Source organism: Bombina bombina, chromosome 5 (genome assembly GCF_027579735.1).
Source record: "Bombina bombina isolate aBomBom1 chromosome 5, aBomBom1.pri, whole genome shotgun sequence".
In the NCBI taxonomy this organism is placed as follows: Eukaryota; Metazoa; Chordata; class Amphibia; order Anura; family Bombinatoridae; genus Bombina; species Bombina bombina.
This window is the reverse complement of record NC_069503.1, coordinates 497,024,086-497,044,560: the sequence shown is the minus strand read 5'-3', so window position 1 is coordinate 497,044,560 and position 20,475 is coordinate 497,024,086. Positions and strand designations below refer to the sequence as shown.

Genomic DNA, 20,475 nt, shown 5'->3' with positions numbered 1-20,475 from the left:
TTGCGTGCAAGAGGTCATGGGGCTGGATTCGGGTACTGGGACACTGGAGTTTAGTATCCTATCTCCCTTGTTTGGGAGTGGTCCCTCTTAGGAAGGGAGCTGTGTAGGAGTTCTGGAACCCGAGCACGTTGTATTTCTAGCATGACTTCGTGGTAGCAAGCAAGATTTAAATAATGGTCAGAGTTCTCCCATGGGTTCGTTCCTTTTTAGGCCCCATCCTTTTTCATTTGAGGTGTGGTTCGCAGAATTTTGTATTCGGACATTGCCATTCCTTTTGGACTGGGTTTGTTACTTCGGAGTGGGGGTCAGGGATCTGACTGCTCTGTCGAGTCTTGACCGTAAACTTCCAGTTGATACAGGTCTAAGTGGCCTAAGGGATATCTACCCTGCCTAAGAAGCTGGAGGCTTGGAGTTTGAATTCTGCTGTGGCAGCTTTCTAACCTGGTTTCCTGCCTTCGGTGGGGGGGGGGTTCACGGTGTTTCATTCCTCCACTGGTTTTATATGCTGCTAGTGTTGGATGTTCTTCTAAGGTCTGGATTTTTTCCAGGACGAGAGTTGTCGATATTTTTCGCCATTCTCTGTGGGATGGTCTACCACGATCGCTTAGGGTCAGCTTTGCTGCCTTGAGGCTGGAGCTCAAGAGATGGCTGTGTTTTCACAAGATAGCTTTTTGTCTTATAGGTAATTAGTTTTTTCTATCCTGTCTGTGGGCTCCGAATTTTCTTCGGTTTATATTACCTGTCTTTGACTAGTTTAGCGGTTGTGTCTGCTAGACTATGGTACAGTGGGGAGCTTGTGGCTTCCTTAAAGCACCATAAGTCGTATTGTGTTGTATCATGGATCTGAGGGTAGACCTGGGTTCTCTCTCGTGATCGCCTTTTCATAGGTGTGGAGTTGATCTCTGGTCCTTGTCCTTCTAGGGAGTTCTTTTCCCTGGGTGTTTGTCTTTAGCAACCTTGGGTTCGCTTTAGTCGTTTTTAGGTTATTTTCCCTAGTTAGTGGTCCTTTAGATATCTTATGGGTTCTCCGTTTTTCCCCCTCGGGGGTAGGTGAAGGATCTCTTCCTTTGGGTAGGGGTTAGTTCCGTGTGATTAGAAAGCCTGCAAGACTTGGCTCCTTAGGGGCTTTTTGTGCTCAATGGATTCTAGGAGTTCTTAGTGGTCTCTAACACGGCCTTCTAGGTGGTTTAACTGATGGGTTACTTGGTCCTTTCAGTTTTTTAACCCCTTGTTTCTAAGTAGTACAGTTTTTTACCGGGTGTTGGGTAATTTCAGGCAGTGGTGCCCTTCGAAAGGGGCCGCCTTCTGTACCCACACTTTGTTTGCATTCAGTGTCCTCTATAGCTTGGGTATTGTTTCCCAAAAGTAATGAATGCAGCTGTAGACTCTTCCCATTTAAGAAGAAAAACAAATTATGCTTACCTGATAATTTTCTTTTTTTCTGACGGGAAGAGTCCACAGCTCCCCGCCGGCGTTGTTCATATGGGGCGGCCGTATTTTTTTTTTCTTCTGGCACCTTTTTACCCTGATATTTCTCCTACTGTTCCTTGTTCCCTTGGCAGAATGACTGGGGGATGAGGGAAGTGGGGGAGGCATTTAAGCCTTTGGTTGGGGTGTCTTTGCCTCCTCCTGGTGGCCAGGTTCTGAATTCCCAAAATGAATGAACGCAGCTCTGGACTCTTCCCGTCAGAAGAAAAGAAAATTATCAGGTAAGCATTATTTAAGTTTTTCACGTAGTATTGCTTGATAAACAGTTTTCTTAAGTAATTCAATCCAGAAATTCTATAGGTAAGTTCAATATTTCTAGGTAGTGAATAATTACAAAATGTTTCCAATAAAAATTGTTTAAAATATTATAAACTTTTTTGGATAAAAAAAAATGTCCACTTATTTATAGCTAATTATGATAATATAATCCAAACACTTCAGAAGCGTCTGTCAGAGCATCAGACTATGTTTAACAACCTGTTAATGGCGAGTATAGGTCCGTAAACCACAAAAGCTAATACTGGTATAGAAAATAATGGGAAGCCGTTTTCCTGTGCTTTCTTGCCTTACAAACTTCACTTTTCTTCTTTGGTTGTTAACCTTGTAACGAGTATCCCCACTTTGGCTGCTAAAACCGATGAGTGAATCTCTTCAAACGCTACAGGAGCATGTTCCGGCTGCACGAACGGATACGGTAGCTTCCCTAGGACACAAATCTGCTACGTATTGTGGCAAACACTATTGCCTTTCTCAAGCAGTATCCTTATGATGTGGTTCCTCCCTATCTATAGTGATTATTAGAAATTAGGTTGTTATTGGTTTAAGACAAAGAAAATATGGCATAAGAAAAAGAAGGTGTCAGACAGAGCGAAAGAAGCAGGAGGAATGTATGTAAAACCAAAAGACAAAAAAAGAAGATAGAGATAGTACAAACTATTCAAAAAAATAAAAAGTATTGGTATTTATAATTTAAGTCAATTTCAATTAACGGATGAGCACAAAAAGATTTTAGAGAAAGGATTATCCTTTGCTCCAAATAAAAGATTGAATAAATTTGATACATATATTGATGCTAAACAATTTGTAAGGTCATTAACCTTTTAAAGGTTTAAAAACAAAAACTACAACAACAATTGAAAGACAAATAAAGTCCGGAATTAATCAAAATGACTTTATACATTCAGGTTTGAAAACAAAATCAACCTTTTATCCTACAAATGAAAAGGGATCATGTCTTGAGACATTTGAAAAACTTATTTTAAGGACATAAAAAAAAAACATTGAGGCAAAAGAAAATTAAATTTAAAGGGACAGTCTACACCAGAATTTTTATTGTTTTAAAAGATAGATAATCCCTTTATTACCCATTTCCCATTTTTGCATAACCAACACAGTTATATTAATATACTTTTAACCTCTGTGATTATCTTGTATCTAAGCCTCTGCAAACTGCCCCTTTTTTCAGTTCTTTTGACAGACTTGCAGTCTAGCCAATCAGTGCCTGCTCCCAGATATCTTCTCGTGCACAAGCACAGTGTTATCTATATGAAATACGTGAACTAACACCCTCTAGTGGTGAAAAACTGTTAAAATGCAATCTGAAAGAGGTGGGCTTCAAGGTATAAGAAATTAGCATATGAACCTCCTAGGTTAAGCTTTCAACTAAGAATACCAAGAGAACAAAGCAAAATTGGTGATAAAAGTAAATTGGAAAATTGTTTATCTGAATCATGAAAGTTTATTTTGGCCTAGACTGTCCCTTTAATCTCACCAAGAAACAAAGTAATTAACAAATTACAATAATTTTTAACAGCCAATCTCTCACAATATATAGATAGCTACCTTCAGAAATATATAATTAATCTACAATAATATCTAGGAGTCTCAGGAAGTATTAAATATTATTAAAAATGTAAAGTGGGAGGAAGGCATATCATTGATAACATGATGTGACCTCATTGTATACATGCATTAAACATGCAGATGGAATCCAAGCTGTTGAAGCACTATTTAGAATTGGATCAAAGGATGCACACTTTTTTTATTAAGACTGTCAGATTAATCCTAACCAATAATTATTTCTCTTTTGAAAATACATTTTATGAACAAATATGTGGAGCTGCTATGAGAACTAATTTCGCCCCCCAGCTATGCCAACCTATTTATGAGTAACTGGAAAACTAGTTTTTGAAGAATGGCTGGACATACTTCGTCCTCTATAATACTGTAGATACATAGACAATATCCTAATGGTATGGAAAGGCAGTAAAGAATAATTTATAACTTTTTTTTTAACAAAATGAACAACAATGATAAGAACTTAAAATGTACATATGAAATGAGTAAAGAACATATATTTCTTGATATAGAAATATTTGTTGACAATGAGAATTTAAACACAAAAACACATTTTAAGTCAGTAGATCTAGTTGTCATTCAAATAGATGGAAGCAGAACATTCCCAAAACTCAGTTTATAAGGGTAAAAAGAAATTGTAGTAAACAGGAGGATTATTTGGATCAATCTGACACACTGAAGGATAAATTGATTGAAAGAGGTTACAAAGTTGAATTTATAGAAACAGTAAGATGAGACATTGGAGATCAAAGTAGAAAAAGTATATTAAAGAAATGATGTTAGGAGATAGAAAAGAAAAATGTGATAGATATTCCATTTATAACCCAGTACAGTGAAGATCATAGAGTAATAGAAAAGATTATTAAGAAACATTGGGGAGTTTTACAACAAGATAAGATAGGGAATTTATTACCCAATAGACCTAGCACCAACAGAGATAAAAAAGAAAAAAAGAAACATTTGAGGAGCATGATTTATTGGGAAATAAGCTGAAATGATTCCCCCCCCCCCCCCCGTCTAGTTTGTAAAGCGTGCAGGCACTCTAAAAAGTGTAAAACTTTTAAATCAAATGTAACGGGTAAAGAATATAGGATTAACAACCTCATTAGATGTACCGACCGTAATGCTGTTTACTTAAAGGGATACTAAACCAACATTTTTTCTTTCATGTGTTAGAGCATGAAATTTTAAGCAACTTTCTAATTTACTCCTATTATAATTTATTCTTTATTCTCTTGCTATCTTTATTTAAAACGCAGGAATTTAAATCTTAGCAGCCAGCCCATTTTAGGTTCAGCACCATGGATAGCGCTTGCTTATTGGTGGCTGACATTTAGCCACCAATAATCAAGCATAACCCAGGTTCTCAACCAAAAATAGGCAGGCTCCTATGCATTACATTCCTGCTTTTTAAATAAAGATACCAAGAGAATGAAGAAAAATTGATAATAGGAGTAAATTAGAAAGTTGCTTAAAATTGCATACTCTATCTAAATCATGAAAGTAAAAAGTGTGGGTTTAGTGTGCCTTTAAGTAAACAGAGTGCAGTTGTGGGAAACAATACACAGGGGAATCAGAGAGGCATGTCAGGGAACATATAAGAACATCTATATTCCATTGAAAATGTAGAGGATGATAAAAATAAAGATCTCCCTGTACCAACTGTAATTTTTTTTTTTTTTTTACCTATGTGGGAATATCAAAATTAGAAAAAAGTGGAGAGGGGATGACATACACAAGGAGTTATTAAGACTGGAGGGGAAATGGATTTTTGAGATGGAAACTCTGACCCCTTGTGGTTTATATTTAGAAATAGATTTTTATAGAAAGTATTTTGTATTGAGTTTAATTTATTATCATTGTAGTTCATTTATTTAATTTTAGTTTTATAATTAGGGTTTTCTATTTGTAAATTGAGTATTTAGATGGACATAGATAAATTATTAATTACCATGTTTAAAGTGCTAGGTTAGATTGTACTCCACAGCAATTGTTTTTTAGCAATGATTTTATCTGGAGAGAATGTCATGAAAGAACAGGTTATGACTATTTGAATTCCCTTTTTATTTATTTTTGTATTGTTTATTTACATATATTCCTTTTTGTGTGCCTATATTTTTAAATGGCAACCAATAACAACCTAATGAATTGGAATAATCACTATAAATAGAAGGAACTGCATCATGAGGATACTGGTTAAGAAAGGCAATATTGTTTGCCAAAACGCGTAGCAGATTTGTGTCCTAGGGAATCTAACGTATCTGTTCGTGCAGCCTTACAGCTGGAACTTGCTCCTGTAGAGATGGAAGAGCCGTCAAGATTCACTCATTGGTTTGAGCGGCCAGAGTGGGGATACTCGTTACAAGGTTAACAACGAATGGAGAAAAGTTTGTAAAGAAAGTGCAGGAAAAGAGCGGTAGGATACAGCTTCACATTATATGCTATACCGGTATTAGCTTATGTGGTTTACGGAACCATACTGGACATTAACAGGTTGTCAAACACAGAGTGATTACAATGAACGCTTCTGCAGTGTTTGAATTATATTATAATAAAATGCAAAAAACCGGGGAGGAACCGCTGTGTAAAAGCAAATAAATTTTATTTCGAACGTAAGTTTAAAAACAGATAGCATCCCAAACAGAAAAGGCGGACAGGATTGCTAACATGTTTTGGCCATTCCTCCCCGTTTTTTTGCATTTGACTTGCACCAGTCTAGGAACCGCTGTACCCGCCTGGTCGGGCGTTTGGCTGTCTACCCAGGATTTCCGTTTGGAGCCCCTCCTCTTCCCCCCCGCTGCAAGTACGTCATTGGAGACGTCGAGTGGAGCCTCGGTCTGGTGCAGTGAGGAAGCGTGCACTACAGGATCGCCGGATGGAAGCTGTGGGACCAAAGCAATGTATCATAGGTCCCTGAACAGCGCCGGAGCTTGAGTTGTCCTGGTTGTTAAACATAGTCTGATGCTCTGACAGACGCTTCTGAAGTGTTTGGATTATATTATCATAATTAGCTATAAATAAGTGGACATTTTTTTTTATCCAAAAAAGTTTATAATATTTTAAACAATTTTTATTGGACACATTTTGTAATTATTCACTACATGGAAATATTGAACTTTCTAATAGAATTTCCATTTTGGATTAAAGGACCAGTAAATACAGTAGATGTGAATAATTAACAAATGCATGAGAAAAATAAAACTCAATAGCACTTAAGACAACTTTAAATGAGTAGGAGATTATTTTCTGACAAATTTCAAAGTTATGTCAATTTACACTCCCCCTGTATCATGTGACAGCTATCAGACAATCACAAATGCATATATTCTGTGAATTATTGCACATGTTCAGTAGGCGTTGGTGACTCAAGTGTGAATAAGAAAAAAGACTGTGCACATGTCTGTTAATGGAATGAAATTGGAAAGTTGTTTTAAATTGCATGTTCTATCTGAATCATTAAAGTTTAATTTTGACTTGAGTATCCCATTAAGAAAACTATTTTTATCAAGCAATACTTTTTGAAGAGAAACTTTTTGATTAATTTCATGATTGTTATATTTTATGTATAAGTAGGATCCCAGATTTCATATTATCATTAAGTGTTTATTTATAAAAATAAGATAGTTTATGTAATATTTTTAAGATTATAATTTAGGAGAGTGTTTCACTTTGGCGCAAGTTTGTGAGTAAAATGTTGTGTGTCTGCAACAAGGAATTTAAACAAAGTGTCAATGCATTGTCTTTTTTATTGGGTAACAATCATATTATTCTACTGCATTTAAAGGGACGAGTGACGAGTCAAAATATCAGATGTTCTAATTTGTTACATAATGTAATTTTAAGACTGCGTTTAATCCCCACAAAGATGAAACTACATCTGATTCAATCAGCAGCGCTAGTTACACAGCTTGATCATGAGTTTAGAGTTGCTCATTGGGTCAGAAGTTTCCGCTGGGGACCAGCAGTGCTTTGCAGGTCCCTAGAAGTACTTCCACTGGGCGTTTAACCCCTTTGTGGGTGGGTAAACATAGAGGTGCAGGGTCACAGATCTTAAAATTACACGCTCTAATGAATTAGAGCATATGTTTTTATCCAACTATTATGGTCTGTTAACCTATTGCTGATAACACTCCTTTCACTAGATAAGGAGTTCCATTTGGTTCTCGGTTTTTCTTTCCTTTATTCAATTTTCTGTATTGAAGTGGCAAAGAGAGCATGCACAACAGTCTTTCTTCCCACTGCAGAACAGCACCGATTTCAGTGACAATGCCCATCTTTTCTGATAGAAAAAGCACTGCCTACCTGTAAGGTCTGCTGCCATTTTAACCTCTAGGATGCCAGAGAGCTACAATGCAAACTAGTACACATGGGGTTTATAAAAAAAAACTAAAAAAAAAAAACACACCCCACAGAGCTGTACCGGAGTTAAATATTTAGAAGCCAGACATTTTTAGGAGCCAGACAGTGGTAGTTGTATATGGATATATGGAGAATAACCCAAAAAGCTAGGAACCAGAGGGAAAATTCTAGGAGCCAGTGGCTCCCTGGTTCCTGGGTTTGTCAAGCCCTGTGTAAAGGTTTGTGTAACAAAAGCATATATCTAAATCCTTTTTTTTTTTTTTTTTTTTAAAAACGAAGCCTCCGAGTGATATACATTTAATTTTTGTATTCCCACAATAACGTCAGTAACGATAGTCCACACAAATGGGCTGTCTGACATGCATCATTTCATTCTGATCAGCATATTGAAAATAAATGACTCACAGTCCCCCAACGCATGCGAAGTGAAGCAATTTTCTAGCACATGCGCACCACCATTTTTGAAGTAGTTTGCCAGGCATAAAAAAACTTGATCGTTGTCCCCGGCTTCCAGACTAATTTGCAATGCGATCCTCAATGTGGTCACGTGACCGACGAGCTCTGGAATACATTGTGCATACACTAGGGTCCAATGCAAGAGCGCATGCATAGGGAATTCTCTAGCTACCAGGATATGTGGCTAGAGAAAACCCAGGTTGCCCACCGTGATTGGTTAATTCAAATTAGCCTCACAGTGGGTTTGGAAACACTATTTTTAGAGGAAGATTGCAAGGAAACTATTGAAAAACCATCAACACAAGGTATTTAACCATATTTTCAATTGAGAATCACCTATACAATGAAAAAAGGATCATTTTAACTTTTCATATCCCTTTAAAACGATGGTAAAGTAGCCTTTCTGAAATGCTAGCTTGTATGTAAGGAGTAAATTAAGAGTGCCATTTGGCTAACACAGCTATTGGAGAAGAAGTGGAAATGTCACCTTGTGGAAAAATATAAAAATTAAAAAGAAAATAGCTTTGTGGTGGGTGAGTGGTCATGGTCAAATGCAGGTAAAGTGAATGTAAAGTAAATAGTATTGTTTCAAAGAAATCAATATCTCTTTGCAAAATAATAGCACTTTAATTCATCATTATTTACGAATCTCAATCTAACTTTAGATATCTTTGATTCTTATCCTCGATCCGGCTCCCAGTAAGTCAACCCGTTATTTCATTTTTTTTTCTAGACAACAATCACGTTGTTTGAATAACCAATTGATTCACTGGCCGTTAGGCGGACGTCAATTGACGTCAGCAAGGTTTAGTTATGTATGCGCATGCGTAGCCTTTTGTAGTACTTTCGGCGAAGCGAGTGCGTCCTCGTTTTGCGCATGCGCACAAAGGAAGCGCAGTAGAGACGAGCAACAGCAATTAACGCATGCGCAAATATCCGTGTCCAAAGAGTATGCGCATGCGCAGTTACTCCATGCTCGATGTGCACGAGCTTACTAGACACGTATAGAGCGGGTGGGACCGCTCTATACGCCACAGTGTCAGAAAACAGGAAATGGAGGATGGGTGGAGATTCGGCAGGTAACGGAATGAAAAATAAAGATAAAAATATACCAAAATAATTACATTTTTTGGAGAGAAAAAAAACCTAGCGACTGGATTTAACTGAGTATAAGGTACTTAAAAACATATGCTACTTACCAAAACTTTACCTTCACTTTCAGTTAGCAGAAAAAGCAAGTAAATAATGGTACATTGTAGCACATTTTTAATTAAAAATCAGGAATAAGGACCTTTAGTTTACTCCTTATATACAGGCTAGCTTTTAAAAACACTACACTTCACTATCACGTCAATGCACATAAAGTAATTATTAGCATGAATTAATGGTTTCCATTGGACTACATTTGGTATTTAACTATAATTGCCAAATTCTGCAGGCAATATTCACACCCATTACACTTAGATATTACAATTGTAAAGGAATTCCAAACAACATCAATTCCAGCCTCCAAATTTCTTTGAAAGGACCTTTATTATCTCATAGTTTGGTCCAAAGGCAAAATACACCGTTTCAGGCTGGTGTTCTGACGAACATAGCTATCTTGTCGAGATTTGCTACCTCGGCCCACGCATGCTCACAATTACGTAATTGCAATCCACATATGTTTAAAAGAAATACTTGGAATGCTATTATGTAATGACGAGCATGCACAAATGCAGGTAGCAAATCTCAATGAGGGAACTAATCTGCTGCTTCCAGTGTATGTCGTTAATCATACATATATACATTGCACTATAATTCCCCCATCTTCACTATCTTTTTTGCCTCCTCCTGGGGCAAAAAAAAAGATAGTGGACATGGGGGAAATTACAGTGCAGTATATGTCTGATTAACAACAACTACACTGGACATCTTATTGTCTAAGTTAGGAGCTCCCCCCACAGAGCAGTTACAGGAAATCAGTGCTTGTCAAGATTTGCTACCTGCATCTATGCATGCTGGTCATTAAATAATCACATTCCAAAACATATGTGGAGTGCGATTACGTTATTGTGAGTATGCACAGGTCAAGGTAGCAAATCTCGACAAAGTAGCTATTTTTGACAGGACACCGGCAATATTATTATCGGTTATTTGTAGAGCGCCAACAGATTCTGCAGCGCTATAAACAAAGGGGAGTACAACAAAACAATTAAAGGGATCAAATGGGTAGAGGGCCCTGCCAAGAGTTGCACTGTTGTAGTCCACTCTTAAGAAGGTGATCTACAAACAGCTGGACTCTTAGGCTTACATGCTAAGGGGGTTCAGGGGATAGCAATGAAGGAGAGGAACTGGTATAAAGTAAGGTTAGCATAGGTTGTATGCATCCTTGAACAGTAGAGTCTTTAGGGAGCGCTTGAAGCTTTCAAAACTAGGGGAGAGTCTTGTGGGGCGAGGCAGAGAGTTTGGAGAAGTCCTGTAAACAGGAGTGCGATGAGGTAACCAGAGAGGAGGAGAGTAGGAGGTCATGAGCAAAGCGAAGGGGACGGGAGGGAGAGTATCTGCAGACAAGGTCTGAGATATAGGGGGGAGCAGTGCAGTTGAGGGCTTTGTATGTCAGAGTGAGAATTTTGTGTTTGATCCTAGAGGCAAGAGGAAGCCAGTGTAGGGATTGGCAGAGAGGAGCAGCAGATGAAGAGTGACGTGTAAGGAAGAGGAGTCTGGCAGAGGCATTCATTATGGATTGTAAGGGAGCTAGGCGGCAGGTGGGGAGACCAGAGAGGACAGAGTTGCAGCAATCAAGGCGGGAAAGAATGAGAGAGTGGATTAAAATCTTAGTTGTGTCTTGTGTAAAGAAGTGTCTAATTTTGGAGATGTTTTTAAGGTGGAAGCGGCAGGCTTTAGCCAAGGACTGAATGTGAGGAGTGAAGGAAAGATCTGAGTCAATGTAATGATGGAGTTGTCGACAGTTATAGAGATATTGGGGGTGGAGATTTTGGAAGAAGGGGGGAAAATGAGGAGCTCGGTTTTGGAGAGATTTAGCTTGAGGTAGTGAGAGGACATCCAGGAAGAGATGTGAGAAAGACAGTTAGTGACACGGGTTAGCAAGGAAGGAGATAGGTCTGGTGCAGAGAAGTAGATTTGGGTGTCATCGGCATACAAATGATATTGGAAACCGTGAGACTTAATTAGGGAGCCTAGTGATGACGTATAGATTGAGAAGAGAAGGGGACCGAGGACAGAGCCTTGCGGTACTCCGACAGAAAGTGGTGACAGGCAGAGGAGGCCCCAGAGAAGGCTACACTGAAGGTACGGTTTGATAGGTAGGAAGAGAGCCACGAAAGGGCAGTGTCACAGATGCCGAAGGATTTGGAGGGTTTGGAGCAAAAGAGGGAGGTCGACAGTGTCAGAGGCTGCAGACAGATCAAGGAGGATAAGCAGAGAGAAGTGGCCTTTTGATTTTGCTGTAAGTAGGTCGTTGGTGACCTTAACAATAGCTGTCTCTGTGGAGTGATAGGGACGAAATCCAGATTGCAGCGGGTCAAGAAGGGAGTTTAACGTAAGGAAATGGGATAGGCGTGCATATACTAGTTTTTCAAGAAGCTTTGAAGCAAGCGGGAGGAGGGAAATAGGGTGGTAGTTGGATGGGGAGGTAAGATCAAGGGAAGGTTTTTTTGAGGATAGGTGTGACCAGTGCATGTTTCATCGATGAGGGAAATGTACCAGTGCTGAGGGAGAGGTTGAAAAATGTGTGTTAGTATAGGGGTAAGGGTAGCAGAGAGGGAGGGGAGTAGCTGTGAGGGGATAGGGTCAAGGGGACAGGTAGTGAGGTGAGTGCGCAGTATAAGTGCCGAAACTTCTTCCTCAGTAACAGGGGAGAATGAACTGAGTTTCAGGTTATGGTTGTGGTTGAGTGAGAGCATTTGAGGGGGGGAGAGAATGGAATTATGTTGAGAGCTGATTTTATGTCTGATGGAGTCAATTTTGTTAATGAAGTGACTGGCAAAGTCTTGAGCTGACAGAGAAGTTGTATTAGGAAGTGGGGGAGGGCAGAGGAGAGTATTGAAAGTGGAGAACAGACGTTTTGGGTTTGAAGAAAGATTAGAGATAACAGTAGAGAAGTAGTGTTGCTTGAGGAGATTAAGAGCAGAATAGTAGGAGTTGAAGATAAATTTGTAATGAAGAAAATCAGCTGAACTCCGTGATTTTCTCCAATGCCGTTCAGCAGTACGGGAACATCTGCGTAGGTACCGTGTCAGAGGAGTATGCCAGGGCTGGGGATGAGTGTGTGATTTCCGAGCAATGGTAAGAGGGGTGAGATTGTCCAGGACGGATATAAGGGTGGAATTATAGTGGCAGATAGATTGTTCAGGGCAGAAAAAAGAGGAGAAGGATGAGAGGATATATAAAAGACAAAACAAAGGGGCGCCTCATGTGTAGTATCATCAAATAAGCATAAAGCCACAGAAAAAAGCCAAATGATTGGGTACTCACATATTATGTGCTAGTAGGAGCAAGCTGGCATATTATGGTAAGGTGTGTCAGCTCACCACCAAGGGACTTTTCCTTAGGATGCAATATCCAAAAGTGGCAGACTTCAGTGTGTTAGGTTCCACTCCAAGCAGGTGCAGGCAGGTAAAATCACTCACAAAAAAGTTCTATTTATTAAAAACAAATTAAAATACATATACAAAGGAGTGAACTAGGGGCATACAGTCAAGCCCCCTGTAAATGCAACACGTTTCTCGGCTCATACACCGGAGGAAACGGCGTATGAGCCGAGAAACGTGTTGCATTTACTCTTGTGAGTGATTTTACCTGCCTGCACCTGCTTGGAGTGGAACCTAAAACACTGAAGTCTGCCACTTTTGGATATTGCATCCTAAGGAAAAGTCCCTTGGTGGTGAGCTGACACACCTTACCATACAATGCCAGCTTGCTCCTACTACCACATAAGTGTACTCATCTAATATGTGAGTACCCAATCTTTCTTTGTGCTAAGTCAAACACCATATAATTTGTGATCTGCACAATTTGGTGCTTTTCCTGTGTTTTATTTTCCTACTACAGTTAATGAATGATATACTCTGTGGGTGAGCTGTCACACCTGATAAAATCTGCAGCCTGTCCCTACAAGCACATAGGTGTGCTCCAGAGCCTTGTGAGTACCCATTTGGCTTTTTTCTGTGGCTTTATGCTTATTTGATGATACTACACATGAGGCGCCCCTTTGTTTTGTCTTTTATATAGCATCTCTGGACCATTGTTGGTGAGGAGGAGGCTGCCATCGCTGGGAAGAAAGATACACTTCTTAATCTGAAATTAAACTTTCCTTTAACATGCCAAATTGCTGGCAATTCTAATTGTATTTACATGCTTATATATCATTGAGGTTATCACTAGCTATTTATTAGCGCTCACCCTTTTGTTGTGTAGAAGGATGAGAGGAGCGGTTTAAGGGAATTAGCAAGTTGTTGCTGATCTAAAGAAATAATGCTTCCGTGAAGTTTGGTGTGAGGAGTAGAAGGAGGGAGAGTTGTAGGAAGGGATGATATGTTGCAAGTAAGGAGATGGTGGTCAGAAAGAGGAAAAGGGGAGTTTGAGAGAGTGCATCGATAGCTAAAGATCAGGTCAAGAGAGTGACCGTCTTTGTGAGTGGGAGAATCAGTCCATTGTGACAGACCAAAAGAGGAAGTGAGTTGCAGAAGTTGTTTAGCAGATGAGGCAGTGGGATTGTTAAGGGGGATGTTGAAGTCGCCAAGAATGAGGGCAGGGGTGTCTGAGGAAAGGAAGTAGGGTAGCCAGGCAGCCAAGTGATCTAGAAATTGAGTTGAGGAGCCAGGGGGTCGGTATATGACATGTTGGCATGTTTTATATACTAATATATCTATTTTGTTATAATTGACAAATGGGTTTGTGGAGCTCACTTTTTTCTTCCTTAGTAGTATAATGCATGTAATTAGGAACATTCATTTTTTTATGATATATGAATATATTTGTATTTTATGTATACTTGTATGTTGTTTAATTTAATTGTCAACAGGTGTATTTGTCCCTTTAAATAGGGCTAACAACACCTGACAAACTTACCCTATGATTAAGTGCCCAACAAGGCACGAAACTAGTCAGGGAGTTTGGAGCTGTGTAATTTTTTAACACATGTTTAAATAAAGGTTATTATTTTTAACCATTTTTTGCCCTAAGACTCCTATGCTTAAAGTGCTGCTGTACATGACTGACTGGTCGGTATATGACTGCAACACGTACAGAGAGAGGGGAGAATAAGCGAATCATGTGGGTTTCGAATGAGGGAAAAGTGAGGGAAGAGATAGGATGTATTTGTTGAAAGGGGCAACAAGAGGAAAGTAAAATACCTACACCACCTCCTTGTCTGTTGCCAGGCCTAGGAGTGTGGCTCAAGTGGAGACCCCCATGTTACAGAGCAGCAGTGGATGCTGTGTCTAGGGGAGAGAGCCAGGTTTCTGTTAGGGCCAGAAGGTTGAGGGAGTGGGAGATGAAGAGGTCATGTATAGAAGTGAGCTTGTTGCAAACAGAGCAAGAGTTCCAGAGTGCACAAGTGAAAGGGGTAGTGGTGTTAGATGCAAGAGGAATGTGAGTAAGGTGTGCAGAGTTTTGTTTTCTGAGTCTATGGGATGATACACATGGATGTGCACGGCTTGTCAGTGGTTGGGGACCAGGATTAGGGGAGATGTCACCAGCAGTAAGTAGAAGCAAGAGGGAGGGACAATAGGCCCTTAGTCATGTATTATTATATGACAAAGGGCCTATTGCAGGCCTAAAACATATTTTTACTTTGGACCCAACTGAGATAATAAAAGGTCCTTTTAAAGAACTTTGGAGGCTGGACTTAATGGTGGACACTTGGAAGGTCTGTGATTTTGTGCCCCAGTGTTGCAAGTGTGCCATTTTCCACTATCTTTGAAAAATTACAACTTGTAAAGGCATGCCACATTGAGTCAGTAATGTTCATTATTGAAACTTGTTATGCCCCATTCTCATCATAGACCCTGCTATTTAGCAAAGAGACTAAGACCAGTACATCTTCAGCATTGTCCAAATACCTGTAGTGAGCGAGTAGAAAAGGCAAAATACTCTGTAATGTTACCAATAAAGAGCACAATATTGCATTTGACTATCAAATATATCATACACACCCTTTCCGCTCTCAAACCCAGTCCTTACCCCATACACTATTGCAGATACAGAGTAATAACAACAAGCAAAACCACTTAAAAAAAGGGCTTTTCTCCGGGTTAGACTCAAAGCAACGCAAACTACCATCACAAATCAAAATAATTCAGAAATAGTTATATGCAAGCATATTTTAAGAGATACAAATACCTCTGTACAAAAGACCACATATACCATTGTAGTGTGGGAGGCAAGAGACTAAAATGAGACTGTCCAAGAGAAAAAGAAGGGATTTATAGACTTCTCATCTCTTACGACTGCATTGCAGAGCATATCTGAATTAACTACATCACTATGTAGGCTCAGAAAATAATCGCTATGATCTGTGAGTTGACTATGTTTCCCTTTATCCTGACAAAACTGACTATCAAAACGGTTGCTCCACATTTCATATATCCTAGGTTCAAAAACGTCTTTAATTATTTTGTTTTCTTGACACAACTGAAAAAAATCCTCAGTTCAGACCAAAAGACACAATTAAAGTATGCTCTCTATAGACCTTATATGAACATAGCTGAATTACTTCACAAATAGAATAGAAAGTCTCTTGAATTACCAAAACATAAGTTGATTGACAAAATACCATTACCCTTTCATGGCCAGGAGAGGACAGAAAATTTGATTTTTATCCAAAGCTCACAACCTCCACATTAACATGAGCCATAGATCCTTATAAAGCACTGTAAACTAAGAGATGACGATCTTACCTCACATTCTTTGATTCTTTTGTGATGAGAAAATAGGTCCAAATGTTTGTTTGCTTTCTTGCAAATTCCAATGTGGCTCTAATGCAAGGGCACCGCTTTCTTTCGCACTAACCCTAAACTTGCTGCATGCGGCACTAAGGAATATTTTTTTAAATCCAATTATATTGCTTTACATGTAACAAACAACAACAAATGTATACAAGCATTTTATTGGCAAATGATCCACTCCAACACATCAGATCAGTTTTATGTCTCTTTTAATATACGAGTACCTGAATATGAAACACTGCCATTCTGTCACTTTTACAGGACCACTAAATACAGTAGAATTCCATAATTAACATATGTGTAATAAAAAGACAATGCAATAATAATAAAATAAGCAGATTTGTTTCTGACAAATTATGTTTTTCCCCATTTGGCAGCCCCCTTTATTATGTGACAGCCATCAGCATATCACAGACTAGTATACGAATAAATTATGAATTTGTGCATATGCTCAGTAGGTGATGGTGCCTCAAAAAGAGTGTATATACAAATATTGTGTAAAATTTGATAATAGAAGTAAATTGAAAAGTCTTTTAAAATTGCATGCTCTATCTGAATCATGAAAGTTCTATTTTAGTGTCCCTTTAAACTAGAAAGTTATATAAAAGTCTGGATATAAGTTTATCTCTAAAGAGGGTTAGCACCACTCTACTATTTTAGTTTTCCACTTTTGTGTGCACATCTCCAGTAGTCACTGCCCACTCCAGTATAACTGGATATGACAGAGACAGAGACAAAAAAATACTATATTATATATTTATATTATAATACACATGTAATGGGTAAATTTAAGAGATTGTAAATCCTAGAGTTTGTGAAACGCTAGTATTTGCAATTGGAACAAATAAAGGGGACTTTCATTCATGAAGTATAAAATACTTCATAGTTAAAGCTTCTTTATTTGTTGGAAGCGTTTGCCGCACTGAGCTGCTCAGGCAGCTCACATCAGAACGCTATGCTGCTGAGAGGTGACGTTTCCACCTCTTAGCCAATAGCCATGCGGGATATCCAGCAAGGCGCCAGTTGGAACGCATTGCTATTTGCCAAGAGGTGGAAATGTCACCTTTCAGCAAAATAGTGTTCTGCAGTGGGCTGCCTGAGCAGCTCAGTGAGCGAACACTTCCAACAAATAAAGGAGCTTTCAGCATTAAAGGGATAGTCTAGTCAAAATTAAACTTTCATGATTCAGATAGAGCAGACAATTTTAAGCAACTTTCTAATTTGCTCCTATTATCAAATTGTCTTTGTTTTCTTGGTATCTTTATTTGAATGCAAGCTTAAGAGCCGGCCCACTTTTGGTTCAGCACCTGGGTAGCTCTTGCTGATTGGTGAATACATTTAAGACTCCAATTATCAAACATTTGGGGAATTCTCCTTTCTGTTCTCCTATCAGTTCTCCACAGCTCTCCTTAGGAGAGGAGCACATGTGCGCCCATATTTTACATAAAAACGTTCTTTTTTTCTCCATGGGAGAGCTGGGGAGAACTAATCAAAAATTTCTCCAGTCGAATTAGTATCTTCTCCTTATTTATCACTAAAAATAAGCAACTATTCTCCATGTCAATCATATATAAACCAATAGAAATCTTTATACAGCCTTCCTAGTAGCTTTGTTAACGCCCCTCTTCAGCAACCTTTTATATAAGAAAATAGATCTACATTTTCATTGTTTTAGTGCTTCAATTTTAGAACTTTTTTATATCTTATTTTTATGCCCCAATAGATATCATTTTTGTGCTCTGTTATATATTATTTTGGTGCTCCATTATATATATATTTTTACTCCATCATAAATTATTATTGCATTTCAATAACCATTATTATTGTGCTTTGTTATAGATAATTATTGCACCTTGTAGAGCCCTTTTTTGTGTGTAACTGCTTCTACAACTGGTAGAGAATAGATTTCTAATGCTGTTCTCCATTTTAACTATGGAGAACTTTAAGGTAGGAACTTGCAGGAGAACTTTCAGTCCTCCACAGGAGAATATAAATGATACATTTGTAACTAGGAGAATTATGAAGAGAACTGACGTCAGAAATGACAAAACCGGCTTCCTCCAATCATGGCTTGCACCCCAGAGCGTCCATCTCGTGATGCCCATCTGTGATTGGAGGAAGCCAGTTTCGTCATTGCTGTGGTTGTACAGCAGGAAGAAGAAGGCGGGGATCATTGATCCGGCTTTGCAGAAGTAAAAGGTAAGTATTTCTACAAATTCGGTGCCATGTAAACTTTCATCAATGAAAGTGCCCCTATTTTTAAAAGTATTTTTAAAAACTGGGCACTCATTGCTGAAAACTGACATTCACTTTAAAAGAGGGGGAAGGAGGAGCATGCGTGACAGGTGAACACGTATTAGGACAGAGCAGGAAATATCGGGATTAGCGCATGCGCATTATTACCCTGTGACGCCAAAAATGAGAGGTTGAAACCCCCCCCCCGGGGGGGGGGGCAGTGATTGGTAATCAGATGCTGCAAAATATGTCAATCAAAAATAAAATATTGCAGGCGGAGGTTTGGAACGAAGATTGAGCAGATTACAAGGTATTATTTGGAGATATTACTCAGATCTAAAAAACAATGATGAATGAAAGTGCCCCTAATTTGTTACAAATGTTAATGTGGCGTTAACGAATGTCACTGACTTTACATTCACTTTAACGTGCAATGGAAAAGCACTGGGTGCAGCAGTGCCTTCACTACTTCACAGAAATATAAATAGCTGTTACTGATATATGCTTCACATTGAACCCAATTGTAGAGACATATTCTCTTTTACTTTAGAAACGTGTAATCTTTGCTATATGCCTGTGCTTTTAATGCTTATAAACTATTACCAATTGAAGTATACAAGGAAAGAAAGCCGCTGTTCTGTATTATTTGCCGACCGACTTCAATATGTAACCATTGATTATGATAAAAATGCAGCATATTAAAACCATTTCCACTACGGCCGTACCTTTGCGCAGCTCCCTGTCCCACACGGTGACGATAACCTTAGAGTGCTTCCTATGGTGGATTAGCCACAGGGACAGGGTCTGTACGCTTTGTTGAGAGTTGCTTAGCTCTGACAGCTTCTTCTCCAGTGCCGCTTCCGAAAATGCGGACATGGCAGCTTAATTACCAATTCACACAGAGCAGATGGCGCAGAATACACGGATGTGCTGGGACGTAATGTTTCATACAGTGTGTCACACACACACTGCTATAAGGGCAAATACCTTACTCATAAACACACAGATCTTCAATTCATTATCTAAGTAAGTGGAACCCTCAACCCAATCGGAAATGCACGCGCATACTAAGCTGTCATTTTCTGTTTACAATGCGTGCTCCCCGATTCATTCAGGGAATGCAATGATGACGAGACAGCGGAAATTACGTCGTGTCTGAGCACTAAGACAAAGCCATTTTGCTACACCCAAAGCATGCATTTGGGTTTTGGATTGTGGTTTATTTAGGGCGCATCTTTAAAGTATTTATCTGACCTGAAATATGCATAAAACCCTAAATATATTTCAGACGTATAATAGGAGATGCCAGACAGATTGCGAATATGCAAATTGTCTGGAAATAACATTTTTGTAGACTTTTTTTTAATTCGAAACTTTTTTTTTTTACCTATATAAATATTGGATTTCAATAATTCAGTCACACTAAATATGGCCCCTTTATATAATCTTGTTATATAGAAAGCTGCAGAAAAAAATGTGCATGAAACCAAGGGCAAACTTTGCCATCAATGCAAAAGTTAAAATGCTAACTAACTGCTATTTTAAAGGGGTAGTAATAAGCATTGGGGGCACTGATTTCACTATTGGAATATGCAGTCTGGTTGCCCCCCCCCCCCCCCATTACATACAGTGTTTAGCCTGGCCCAATGTTTTTTTAGATACCTTATTTCACAATTCTGAATAAGTAACTAATATTTAAAAATGGTTACATTAGATTATTGGCTTTACTATGGTAATGCCTAGGCTGGATACCCTGCAATGACATGCAATAGTCATTAGCCCAGATTAATGGCATTTTGGGCTTAGAAAGTGGTGTAAACTTTAGCATGGTTGTTTTTCACAATTCTAAATAAGTAACTGACATTTTCATAGGGTTTGAGTTGCTTGTTTTGCTATAGGACCTCAGGCTTGATCCCCTGCCATAACAGTTGACATTAGCCTGTCCCTCTTAAGTTTTTGGCATGGAATGTATTGTCCATCTGGGTTTTATTTTTATGACATTTTGAATGTTATCATTTGAAAGGGTTTATCATCATTGGTCCACTGACTTAATGCAAATATATATATATATAAATATATATATATATATGTGTGTGTGTGTATCTATTGGATGGCAGTTGTCTCAAGCCTT

At 38.7% G+C, this 20,475-nt stretch overlaps 1 protein-coding gene across 4 annotated transcripts in view; it reads right to left on the bottom strand.

Moving 5' to 3' along the window:
* The window catches only part of RPRD1A (regulation of nuclear pre-mRNA domain containing 1A), a 344,197-nt gene extending 324,761 nt beyond the window's left edge, over positions 1-19,436 (bottom strand). For all 4 annotated transcript variants that reach the window (XM_053714407.1, XM_053714408.1, XM_053714409.1 and 1 more), the window contains exon 1: positions 19,070-19,436. In XM_053714407.1, the coding sequence (XP_053570382.1) occupies positions 19,070-19,220 (151 nt within the window). In that variant the 5' untranslated portion in view covers positions 19,221-19,436. The remainder of the gene's footprint in view (positions 1-19,069) is intronic.
* Positions 19,437-20,475: the final 1,039 nt, after the last annotated feature.